This window comes from Adiantum capillus-veneris, chromosome 3 (assembly GCF_014529385.1).
Source record: "Adiantum capillus-veneris isolate H3 chromosome 3, ASM1452938v2, whole genome shotgun sequence".
NCBI classification, from domain to species: Eukaryota; Viridiplantae; Streptophyta; class Polypodiopsida; order Polypodiales; family Pteridaceae; genus Adiantum; species Adiantum capillus-veneris.
The window spans coordinates 70313000-70325726 of record NC_140933.1 but is presented as its reverse complement, the minus strand read 5'-3'; the positions used below and the strand labels follow the sequence as shown (position 1 = coordinate 70325726).

The 12727-nt window shown below is 41.8% G+C and overlaps 1 protein-coding gene and 1 non-coding gene across 2 annotated transcripts in view; both read right to left on the bottom strand.

Annotated features, from left to right (window-relative positions):
- Nucleotides 1-419: 419 nt before the first annotated feature.
- Nucleotides 420-492, bottom strand: TRNAA-AGC (transfer RNA alanine (anticodon AGC)). The gene has a single exon. It is a non-coding gene; the product is annotated as a tRNA-Ala (tRNA).
- Nucleotides 493-2459: 1967 nt separating this feature from the next.
- The window catches only part of LOC147461067 (putative serine/threonine-protein kinase At1g54610), a 34513-nt gene continuing 24245 nt past the window's right edge, over nt 2460-12727 (bottom strand). The window contains exons 4-7 of the mRNA XM_086508696.1: nt 7569-7796; nt 6069-6169; nt 5171-5267; nt 2460-3174 (exon numbers count right to left, since the gene is read on the bottom strand). Coding sequence (XP_086364822.1) covers nt 2803-3174; nt 5171-5267; nt 6069-6169; nt 7569-7796 — 798 coding nt within the window. The 3' untranslated portion in view covers nt 2460-2802. The remainder of the gene's footprint in view (nt 3175-5170; nt 5268-6068; nt 6170-7568; nt 7797-12727) is intronic.

The following is a 12727-nucleotide window of genomic DNA, read 5'->3' as shown; positions in this document are numbered from 1 at the left end:
AACCTACATAACCAGCTCAAATTCTAGTTTTAGTATCTTGTATTGATAGACAATCAGTCTTCTTATGGAAAGCTACGAATTTTTCTATCTTTGGATAAATTTACTCTCACAACCAGGGCCATTTTGAGAATTTTGGAAAATTTGAAGGGCATTTTGGGATTTTATGAAAATATGAGGGGTAACATTGGGAATTTTTGAAATTTGAAGGGTATTTTGGGAATTTCCACAAATTAGAGGGGTATAATTTTCCCTTTTGAAAAATATAGTCTCTTCCAACTCAAACGGGACCTCAGATTCCACGTGAACTTTATCTAGTCCACGATGTGGCTGGCACTCTAATGTAATAAGGCGAACACAACGCCAAAAAGCATGAAGGGTCCAATGAATAGAAGCCTACAGAGCACAACGGCAACTTCGGATGGAGATGCGGGGTATCGAACCCCGCACCTCTCGCATGCTAAGCGAGCGCTCTACCATCTGAGCTACATCCCCACTGTCACAGAAGATTATACATAATTATTAAATATGTGCATGTCATCATTTTGCTGGACGAACACACCTTTTGATCCAACCCTTGCTATATCTAGTCTGTTGAAACCTACCTAGTCCAATTGAGGGGAACGTAAAAGGTATCGAAATTGGGACCCATGCTCAAGAACATTTTATCCTTCAGTAAAAACAATTAGAGGTAGATTGGAAGGCCTTTTCACTAATGTTCCTCAAGTTTTGGAGGCTTTCGAACCTTAATACTAAGTGTATGTGTACATTTGAGGGGTGATTATATATTTTGAGCCTTTCTTGAGGCCTCAAAAAGCTAGTATGCTTTGGATTGGTGTCATAAGGTTGAGGGGAACCTCACCACACACACACACACACACACATACATAGAGCACTTGATTGTAATCAGGCATGCTCGCTTTAACGAGGCTTTCCTTGTAGCCCTTTTCACTTTCTTTTGTAACTAAATACATTGTTGATCACCTGCAATGAGATCATGGCCTCTTTGTGCCTCCTAAAAGGAGTTGTCAATACATCACACAAAGCAGAGAGAATGTTTGTAGAGTTACATGGGTAAGGTGTTCTTTATGTATGCATATCTCATGTGCAATTAAACAGGCAATTTGATTCGACTCCGCTAAAACAAGACTTCTGTGTTTTTTTTGCTGGTGGAAAATTGCCCAAAATTCTTCTCGGCTAGGTCTCTCATACTTGAGACTCTTTGTCGCAACGAGTTAATGTGGCTTTGCAACAATAGCTGCCTTAGATTAATAGTGGTAGGCATGTTAAGTTTACGCATTGAGACTACATAGATGATTGCAGACATGTTGAGTTTTTGTGTTGAAAATACATGCGTGGCCTTGACATACTTGCCTCAAAGTAGCAGCTCATCATGTTTAAATCTTCCAAACCATGCTTCCATTGTCAAATAAGGCACTTACTTTTCTTACACATGCCACACACGAAGGATATGAGAAACATTATGTAAACAAGCAAGTCTCAATTGGACTACTTGGTCGCTCAAACATATCGGCAAACATCATAATTTACAAAGCCACACACATGGCCATTCTTTTTTATTGAATTGAGTGGATTTAGTGAATGAAAGCTTCACATTCGGGCATCATGGTGACATGTTCTTAACCCTAAACAACATTGGAATATCGTCTCTTTCACACATGCTTGGAACTTGAAAAGCTCAGGAGCGCTTGCCCCGTATGCCAATTCATTACAAAAGTGAAGTTTTAGCCGTGATGACACACCACTTTGAAGGCAACAGTTAGCTAACTCCAAAATGATGACTTAGCACTTTGAAGGTAACAATTCCAATGATCTAATCAATGATAGTACATACATTGGTGAAAATATTTATCATGGAAATGATTCCTTTCACAAAATTTTGCTCAGCATTGCTGAAGATCATTTTTTTTTAACAGAATTGGTCTATTGAAAATTTGCAAGTTTTCCCAAAAACCTTATAAGTTTTTTGAAAGTATGTATCCATGCAAAAATTCACAATTTCTCCAAGTTTCAATTTTTTTATCGAGTAGCAGATGCATTGTAGCTGTTTATAGATTTTCCATGACCACTAAATACCACAGGCTTATCTTCAAGCATTTCCTCCAACTCTACAAAGAGAATGGAGAGGGAGCGCACGCAAAACACTATTGAATTTTTTATGACATTTGAAATGCCAACGTCCTTCACAAGGTAGTCTTTCCTAACAGGTTTGAACAACGAGGGTTGGTGGCATGGTATGCACCACTTCTTTGGTAGTTTCCGCATACATACCAATCAGCAGCAACAAGCTGGTGCATTATAATTCACACTTCATGTAGTATCATTTCCTATTATGAGCAACCTTTAAACTTATTTTCTAGAAAGGTCTTGTGATTCCTTACTCCTTTATTCAATCAAACAACCATCACGAGAGAGAGAGAGAGCACGCCGTAGTCAAACACTTAATCCAGAAAACGGCATGCATTGCAACCATTCAAGACCAAAGTGTGCTCCGGCTATTCTCGATAACTGCACTGGAGACTAGGCATGTATAGTCAATGTCTGGGCATCAAGGAGCATATACACAACCTATGTGCTTTGCTAGTATAAGAGGTATTATCCTAATTATCAATCAAAACTTTCCATGAATAAATCTGATTATCTATCAAGCCTTTTGCAGTGACGTCGCATATGGTAGTCATGTGGCCTTGGCCAGCCATTAAGGTGTTAGTGCAGGTTGTAGAGACCAAGTTCAATTCCTGCCGGCACTATCCTTAGTCTGAACACCAAAAGTCAAAATAAAAACTACCTCCCGTTCAAAGGTTGACTTGTAGGAAGAGAACGACTAGAGAGTGACCGGCGATCCCTGGAAGGAACAGGGCGTGAAGGGGCCATGTGGACATTGTCCTCCGGATGTACAATGTCTTTGTGTTTCCATACGTTCAGGAGCTTGGCCATGTTGTTAATGGGTGCAGGCCCTGACTTGGGCGCATGCACACTTACTCCTGTGCCTTCCTCAATCTTTGTAAGCATCACTGGAGAGCTCCCCAAAAACCCAGGACCTGACTTGCTAAAATCCTTTTGCTGCAAGGCTTGCCTCATGTCAATGCCTTCATCCTCAGCCAAAGTAAAACCAGTGCTCTTGCTTTTTGTCAGCATTATGGACAGTTCATCGACCTGGAAATGTTTTCTTTGTTAGCCTCTTTTTACGATATGTTCACCTTCCAAAGTCATTTGAATGAGAAGTATGTTTTTTTGACATGAAACATCCTATTATGGTTTTTTGACATGAAACATCCTATTATACTCAATGAGCCAAATACAAGCATCAAGGATGCGAATGGATAATCTTCAAAGTCTGTACCATCCGCTAACTGCCGGTATATCACCTTTTGTAGAGCCATTCAGGCCTCCATACAGTTGGCACTCATATGGGACGAGCAATACTCATTAACAGGTAACAGGCCATCCTCGGAGAATTCGGCCCTCCTTACTTGATGGCCACACACAACTTTAACATTACTTTTGAAGAATAAAATAGATTTGATAGTCTATTTCGCTAGATCATCAGGTGAATAAGATTAACATCTTCAGGTATTATCATACAACCCTTGCAATTCGAGTTTAAAGATGCCGACTCTCATGAAAGCAGTTTAAATCTCATATGCTTAAGCGCTTAGCTGAAAAACTCTCGTCAAGGCCAGTACAAAGGTACTCACACCCAGCAGCAACAGCTTCATTAAATGTAAGGGACGAGTTGATAAAGGAAACCAAGACTCGAATCTCTGACACCTGAACTTTTTGTTGAGTGCTTGATTGGTAGATTCCTTTTAAGCTTCAGGCACCTGCATGAAAGCATGTACAGACAAGGAATTTGACCCTTGAGGTTCAAGAGGAGGGGCAGCTCCAGTGTGAGTTTTCCTTGGTCTCAAAGAGCACCTTCCAGAGGATCAGGGTTCTTGCGATGTCTGTACAGAGCCTTAGTGGATTCAAGACCTGGCTCCTAGGAAGGAAATCAAAAGACTCAGGAGGCTAGAGATCTGTGGGCTTCTGGTGCACGACCTCTAGCACGGCTACAATGGAACCCTGGGGAATGGTTGTGGAGGGACCCCCCGGCCAACTTGGGGTTCCTTACCTTTCGTACACTGCACGACTTAGTCGTAAGATATTAATGTCCAGGCGGGGGGCCACTCCAACGCCACGAAGCTCAGGCAACGACAGGGCATTACTGAGGATTTTCTTTCTGATTTCTGGCAGAATTAAACTTTTCCAATGGCTAGCGGCACGCAGAGGGGCAGCGGTGGGAGTTTAGTTAGCCCACAGTGGACACCCTTAGTTTGCATTGAGTGTGGGCATCTAGCGGAGATTCAACAACATTGCTTGTGGGTCTGCCCGAAGGCGCAACAGATTTGGCTCAAGATTTATGGCTTCCATCCTCCTAGACATGGTCTTTACTTGGGGGCCAGCAACATGGTTAGCGAGCTCAAGGCCAGCAGTAGACTATGAGACGGAACCGGACTTCTCGACTGCGAGATGGACGCATGAGAGAGACCTTAGATGGAATTGACCACTAGCCTGGGCCTCTAGTTCATTTTGAGGGCTCGATTACCAGTCTTCGAGGGGCGGCCTGAGCCACCTGACGTGTTGGTGCGCTCATTCTGGCCGGAGTTTGTAGATAGACTCAGACGACAGTATGACAGCACATAGGGCAGCTCAGAGAGGACCGACTCCTGAGGGACAACTCCAGGCTTTCATTAGTTTGTGGCAGCCACTATCTTTTTCAGGGTGGTACAGGCATCTTGTTTGGCTTCTTGCCCCTCCCATTATTTGATTTAGCCATTGTATATCTTTTGACTTCCATTTTGGGAGAATCTCCCCTCTTTGTACAGTTTTTCCTCATGATAGGGGTGATGTAACCCATTGTGCAGCTTCAAAAACTAATAGAAGGACCTTTTTTGCACCCAAAAAAAAAATCCCCAATGTAATCATGTAGATCAAGGACAAACAGATGCAGCCACTCACACGATACATTTTGCAGATCTTCACCCATAAAACACAGACCTGAAATTTAGTTTCTTAGTGTCACTATTTTCAGCCACTCAAAAAGACAGCTTGTTTAAAAGAGGTTAAAGAGGATGAGCTCAGTTACAAAAATCTTCAAGTTTTTCCATACCTGAGATGTTTTCTCCACCTCACCCCCTTCGGAAATCTCCAGTTTGGAGAAAACTGACGTCAATTTCCTGTCAAACTTCTCTTGCCGTTCTGCTTGTCTGTCAAAATACACAGATTCAACTTTTATGCTTTAGTGAAATAAATAACCCATTAAAAACAAAATTTAAGATGTCACATCAGATATTCTTTTCTCGACAAACAAGTCACATTGAAAAGTCTCATCTCACAGAGCATAAAAGATCACGAAAACCTTGCACCCTAACTGGGGGAAGCTCGAGATAGCTAGTCAATGTTGGATTCATCTGAGATGTCAATTTCCACAGTGATGTTGCTCGAAGAGGCCTTGACACTAAACGGGTGGCAGACATAAAAGTGGAATCTTCGACGTTTCTCTAGGTAATTGACAAGGTACTACTTGAACATTGACTGGCACACTACAGTTCACACACACAAATTTCTGAAATAAATTTTAGTGACAATAACATGACAGTAATTTTAGAGTCTTTGTATCTTGTTGCCATTGTAATAAAAGAGTCCACAAAACAACTGTATTATACTCTAAAACTACACAGCTCAGAAATCAAAGTAAGCACTACTCTACCAACTCTTGCCGGGCATAATACATTTGATACTCGGTCTAACTTTGACGAGACAGAAAATTGAAAAAACAAATAAAGAGAGGCACATCCACCTATTCTAATATCTATCTTAGTGACGGTAATCAATGGTAGCATCTAACTCGCTAGAAAATCCTCGTACTTACTAAAAAAGAAGCAGCATCTAATCCTCAATTGATAAAACCAGCAGACACACTGCTAAACATAATGTGCTTGTTTAAACTCCGTGAGTCTGTGCCTGCGATAAACTTCTATTCCAAGCCAATGAGTGCTGCATCTTACCTTCGTACTTCCTCATGCTTTCGCCTGGCGTCAATCTCTTTGCTAGGAGGAAATTTTGGTAACTCCAACGGATCACAAGCAAACGGCTTTGTTCGAAAAAACTGTAGCAAAGATGAGGAAAAATTAATTACACGCCTTTTGATAGCGTACAAGCCTTAGCAAGAAGCATTGGCTATTTTAAAACTCAGAATCTGGATTTTTTTTCGCTCGGAGTTGTCTACTCCCTACCATCCTAATTGTCATGAGCAGAAATTCTCTAGATGTGTCAGTCAAAGGCAATAAACATATGTCATTATTTTCTCTCCTGTTATTCAAGAAGGTTATACTATGTGCTCTGCTGTTAATCAAGAACTAGCGAAAAGTACACTTGACTACATCATACGAACAACCAGTGTCCCATATGCAAATGATAAATAGAAGAGACTACATCACACAGAGGCATTGCGTAGTATTCATGAGACTGTTTCCTGTAAACTATTGTGACTGCCTTGCGTAATTCTTTCCTATGCTGACAGCCCATGGTAATCACGATCAATGCCCTGCAATGGCAGGCAGAATCAGCAACAGCTTGCAGCAACATGTTGATTACAGTGACGACTCACAAAATTCTCCGAAGAGGAGTTGTTCATTGTCGCAATTCACAGATGAGTCATTTTACATCCATGACATGATAGATGAACACTCGCACCATGGGCCACTAGTCCTAAAAGAGAGATCTCTGTGTGATTATCCTATATACTATGGCAGTTCTGCCAGGTGGTACAACACTCTAATCCCAGTAAGAGCTTATTGCTTGCCCCTATCTCAAGGATGAACCCGTTTGCTCTTCAAACAAAAGCTCACAGGCCAATCAGACGCCTACCTCTGCGTTTACAATGTTTACCTGTCCAAAAATTCTGACACAGCAGACTAATAAGTGGTACTCTCCATCCCTCTTGCTTACAGGTGCACACCTTGCAACAATCTTTCTAGAATCCCAATTACTCATACTTGCCACAATCAAGAATTATGTCCCAGAAAAATAGCTGAGTTAGGACTAGAATGGTTTAGAGAAGGGCTGTTGCAGCATGCATACGTCAGTGAACATGCATATACAAGTATTTGGTTCATGCATGTGCCCAAACACACAGATGCAGAGTCAAGAATTGTGTCGCCTAAAATGAAAACCTGCACTGGCTCCTATTTCTCTGAATTCCGTTATTCTGTAACATTTCTAAATATGACTAGAAGTTTTAAGTCTACAAATAACATTGGAAAAGGCAGTAATCTGAAGCATATGGGTTTCGAATGCAAAGTAAGATGAGGCATAAGAGTACCACAAATGCATGTCCACCATTGCATGCGTTATCTTAGAATCTGCACACAATCTCGTAATTACGGCTATTCTTAAAGTGGTAATAGAGAACCCAAAATAGGACTATGTTCAGTACAAAATTTAGTTGAGGACAAACTTAGCAAATCAAAATTTTGTTATGATCACACTTCTACTTGACTTCTTACTTCACTCTGAAGGGCATCTGCAGCAGTTCCGCGTTGTGCAGGATCAATTGCTAGTAGTTGCTCCAAGAGATCGATTGCAATTGCAGGGAAGAAGTTGTAAGTCTCTGCAAGACATCGCTTGTAGGGCTGTTGAGACTTGAACATAGTTGCATGAGGCAAGTTTGAGGTCCTCCAATACTCCTCGGTGGGTGAACCACATAACTTGAAAATCTTGTGTAACTGCTCAACCTGTGGATTGCATTATAGCTAAATGTCGGGTGAAGGCTGATAACGCAAAGAGAACGTTAATCATTTGAAACAGCACATGGTAAATCGTTGTCATGCTTAGATGAATTCATACCACAAACTGACAACAGTATGTGGCTAGAACCCTAGCATGCACGAGCAAAAAAAAACACATTAAGAAATGATAAGTAAACCCATTATCATCAATAACGCAAAGAGAACGTTAATCACAGTTGTCTTATTTGAAAAAGCACTTAGTAAATCATTGTCATGCTTAGATGAATTCATAACACAAATTGACAACAGTATGTGGCTAGAACCCTAGCATGCACGAGCAAAAGAAAAAGGAAGAAATGATAAGTAAACCCATTATCATCATAATAAAACAATGAATTGTGAAAGATTTGATTGGATTGAATGGAATAATGGCACAGATAGGAAGCTCAATGTCACAGTAAGGGGAAACATATCTAGCAGCAACAGAAACATAACTAACTTCAGTACATACAAATGTCAATGACAAAGAGGTTACAATTTGTGCGCATTTGACATTGGTTAGCTTTTGAGTCACAAAACAGACAAGGAAAACAATTTAGGCCACAAATCATTGATTGTTATTACGTTAAATTCAATTTTGCAAACATACTGCCTAAATTTGTGTTCACCATGTGTCAAAACCCGTACTGACAAGTCAATCAGTTACAGTTCTGACAGTCCCAAACTCCTATCAGAAACGGACATAAGGCAATTGTAGGACTTCAATTTTCCTCTGATGATTTTGGAAAAAGAAAATCAAGTAATTACGTGAATTGCAAAAGTATTTTGCCTAAATCTACCCCCACCATGTGTCAGCTTCTGCATTGATAAGTCAATCAGTTACCGTTCTGACAGTCCCAAACTCCGATCAGAAATGCTCATGAACGCAAATGTAGGTCTTGTATTGTCCTCTTAAGATTTTGAAAAATTACCAAAATACCCCTGAAATGTGTAGAAATTCCCAAAATACCCCTGTACTTTCTTTACCTACATTTCTTTCATTATCACATACTTGACTCTTGTAATACTAAAGAAGACATCCACAAGAATTATAACCATTGAACCAAAAAATATGGCATTTGCATGTGATTTCATCTCTTGTGTCCAAAAGACCCTTAAAAATCCTCATTCTAACATGCCAAATCACTAGAGCACAATTGTTTTTATCAAAATTTCTAAATGTAATGTATTGAGAGATGTTTTTCAAAAATCTGAGGGGTATTTCGGGAATTTTGGTAAAATTCAGGGGCATATTGGGAAGGTTTGTCCAAATTTGAGGGGCATTTAGGGATTTTTACAATTAAAGGGGTATTTGGGCATTTCCATAAATTTGAGGGGTACTGTGGTAATTCTCCCAAAAAAAAAAAAAAAGAACCCCGCCAGGGTGCTATGCTTTCCTGCATTTTGTTTCTTATCTCTTTTCAATCTATCAACATTGGCCATTCACAGCTAATTTTCTCACGTACATGTCAACTTTCAAGCTCTGGCCTTCTTGCCTACAATAACATGGTAGATTTCAAAAAGTAAGAGCGTGTTAAGCGAGTTGAATCGAGTTTGATAGGCAGCAGGAATAAAAATAGCTAGTGCAAAGCACCAGCTACAAGCTAAGATGCTCTACACCAAACAATCACGGACATAGCTGTAGGGAGTGCAATGTGTGACGCGTGAGTGCGGAGAGGGAAGAGGAGACGCGAGAGAGAGAGAGAGAGAGAGAGAGAGAGAGAGAGAGAGAGAGAGAGAAATGAAATGTTATATTAACGTCTTCAAAAGGCCATAATGACCTATGAGACCCGAAAGTTACAAAGTGGTGGATCTGATACAAAGTTAGAGTAACAAAATAGCCTAATAACAGTACAAAACAAAGATATCTACTATGGGGGCCTAAGTTGGTCGATGTGAGCCAAGCATAAGACTAAGCGGGAAAATTTGGGTGGCTTGTTGGGATGGCTGAATCACAAGAGATCTAGCATCGGTCGTTGGCGAATCTCATCAATTTCCTCCATGGTTAGTAGTCTGACCGGGCGTCGTGCATGCCTGGCCAGCGTGCTCCGAATTTTCTGTCGTAGAACCCGTCGATGCTGTGTAGTTCTTCGCAGTCGTGGGCGCTTGGATTTCCCTAGTTCAATCGCTCGGTCAATCAGTGTGCCTCTCGTGTGAGACGAGGGGGAGCTCTGTTGTGGGAGTGGCTCTTGCGGCCGTCCCGTGTCTGCTTTGAAGAAGTCTGTGATCCGTCTTTGAGACTGGCTAGCCTCGCCATTCATCAGGCTATCTCTGTGTCTGCGCAGCTCGAGTAAGAACAAACCCAGACATCTCTGATCTTCATATCCCATGACTCTTGAGAGTGGTCCAAAACCCTCTCTGAACAGGCAGTGGAAGCAACCTCGTATCTCGTAGTAGACGGGGCAGCGGCATGTATAGTGTAGCTCTGAATAGGTTCCATTGTCAGGAGTTTTTTGGAGCAAGGGATTGCGCATATGTACATATACATGCATGGTGCATCAAATAAAGAATTGCCCATTTTTCAAAGCCAGGTGGTTACGTGGGGCCCACATGTGTACAAGTAGGACAGGGTGTACATAGTGCATCGATTTTCCGTATTACCATTACCACTGTGTTTTTTCTACAATAAGGAGGAGTTGGTAGCGCGTAAAACTTCTCGAGGAAGCTATCCGCGGGCAACGACATGAGGTAAGCAGGTGCGTCAGATGGCATCGAGTGGCGTCAGGAGGTCGAACGGGGTCAATACTTGCACGCGGAGAAGTATGGACACGACGTGGGTGTTTTCTTGTGATACTTATGCAGAAAGGTCATCATGAGGACCACTGTTTGGGGCCACTTCACGTGGTTGCGGGGTGCATTATTTGGAAAAACTGAGTGCCAAAGGTGACAACTATGCACTGCGAGGTCAGTTTTTGGCCTGTTCGGGGTCCGTTTGAGGTCATCTAAAAGGCCAAGGGTGCCCAACTAATAAAGCTAAGTGTGGGAACTGAAAAAACTGAGAGAAGAGCAGAAAAAAACGTGGAGATGAGAGGAGGAACAGCCGCAAGTGTGTTTTTTGCTATTTTTGGAGCATTTTTTTGCCCTAAACTGCTCATCCGAGGTCGGATTTGAGCACTGTGACATTGTAGGGTGGGGTTTTTGGGCGTTCCGGACGCAATGGCGCTGTCCATTTTGCCAAATTCCTCACAGATTTTCTGTTGTTTTTCTGTGTAATCTTCTCCGGTGAGTGAAGCCTCTGCTTAACTTTGTGGTTGTATCTGGTGTATTTCCTCAATACTGTGTAAACTATTTGCCCCATTGGTGTTGGGCTGAGCTTCATTGAATCTAAACAATAGCAATTTGCCTCCTTTGAGCTAAATTGAGAGTGTGTGTGTGAGTGTGTATGCGTGAGTGTTGAGTGGGCAAGTGGGAAATCTCTCTCTTCTCACTCCGTCTGTGTGTTTCCTGTCTCGGCAAGGCTGGTTGTGTAAGCCAAGTGGTGTCCCATAATGTGTATGTGTATCATCCCAAGAGTGTGTGTCGGTTCATTATAGAGGCGTTGTGTGTGTTTCCATCCCGCTCACATTCTTTTGGCGCCCCCACGGAGGATCTTCTTCGAGTACCTTCTGCTTTGAGCTTCAAGCTTCGAGATTCGGGATTACAGGTTGCAGGTTGCAGGTTGCAGATTACAGGTTACAGGTTACACGTTGTAGGGACAAGTACAGGTACAGGTGATTCACACAGGTACAGGTAGCTGGAGTACAGTGATATACTAGCAGTGGTGTCACTTGCAGTGGTTGTGGGTATGCATCATTTGGCGCCTGTTTGAGCGCATTGTCTGCTGGATTGTACGTTACTTGTGGAAACTGCCATTGTACGCATTTGTGGAGCCATACTTGGTTGTATTTGACAGTCCCAGCCATTTCTGAGACTTGGTCTGGAAGATAGTCATTTCTGAGACTTGACTATACGCGATTTGCATTAGCCTTCGTGTGAGGGTCGATAGCGTGAGGTTTTTATTGAGCTGGGGGATTCTCAAATGTGGAGATCCTTTCGGTGATACAGGTAGCTGGAGCACCCTTTTTGTGACCTCGCCATAGGCTATGTACTAGTGAGTCCTACTTGATGCTCGGATTCTATTGTTGACAGTTTATGCATACATATACAGTCTATATTTTGGGTTCCTACTGCTCTATTTCTGGGGAAACTCTGTCAAAATTTTTCCAAGTTATGATGGCTGGTTTTTTGGTCTTTTGAGCCATTTATGCTGTTATGCTACTGAAATTTTGGCAAAATCAGAGGTTAAGTCAAGTGTGCCTTCTTAGGAGCTTCATGGTTGGCTTTAATGGATGATCAAAATGACCCTCAATTCACTCCATTTCATTTAACTCAAAGAATCCAGATAAATGTTCATGTGTCCAAGAAGATTTTTTTCCAACAGCGCATAGTCTTTATATTCGGGCCAAGAAGATTACGAGAGATCTTGGAATGTCCTTTGCCTGTTGTAATTCCGATGATCAACTATGAAAACTCATTTGATGTGCATGCGTTTGTCCTTATCTAAAGTTGAGCTCCATTGAAGTTTTTGGGGATTGGGTAGTCAAAAGTTTTGGGTTCTTGCACGTGTGTTCAAAGGGGTTCTCAAAGCATTGTAACTTGGGTAGCCATTGCTTTCTCTTATCCGGAGTTTCATGGAAGAAGTGATGAAGATGTGGAAGATTTTTTGGAAAAGATGGAGGTTGCCTGCATTAGCAACCAGATTCATGACCCTACGCAGATGTTACGTCTTCTCCAAATTTGTTTGAAGAGTGATGCACGAGTCTGGTCCAAAACATTTGAAGAGGAGTTGCGTGCAGCGGATCCACCTGTAAGATTGAGTTGGGACAATCTAAGGCATGGGTTGGAAGTGGAGTTTGTGA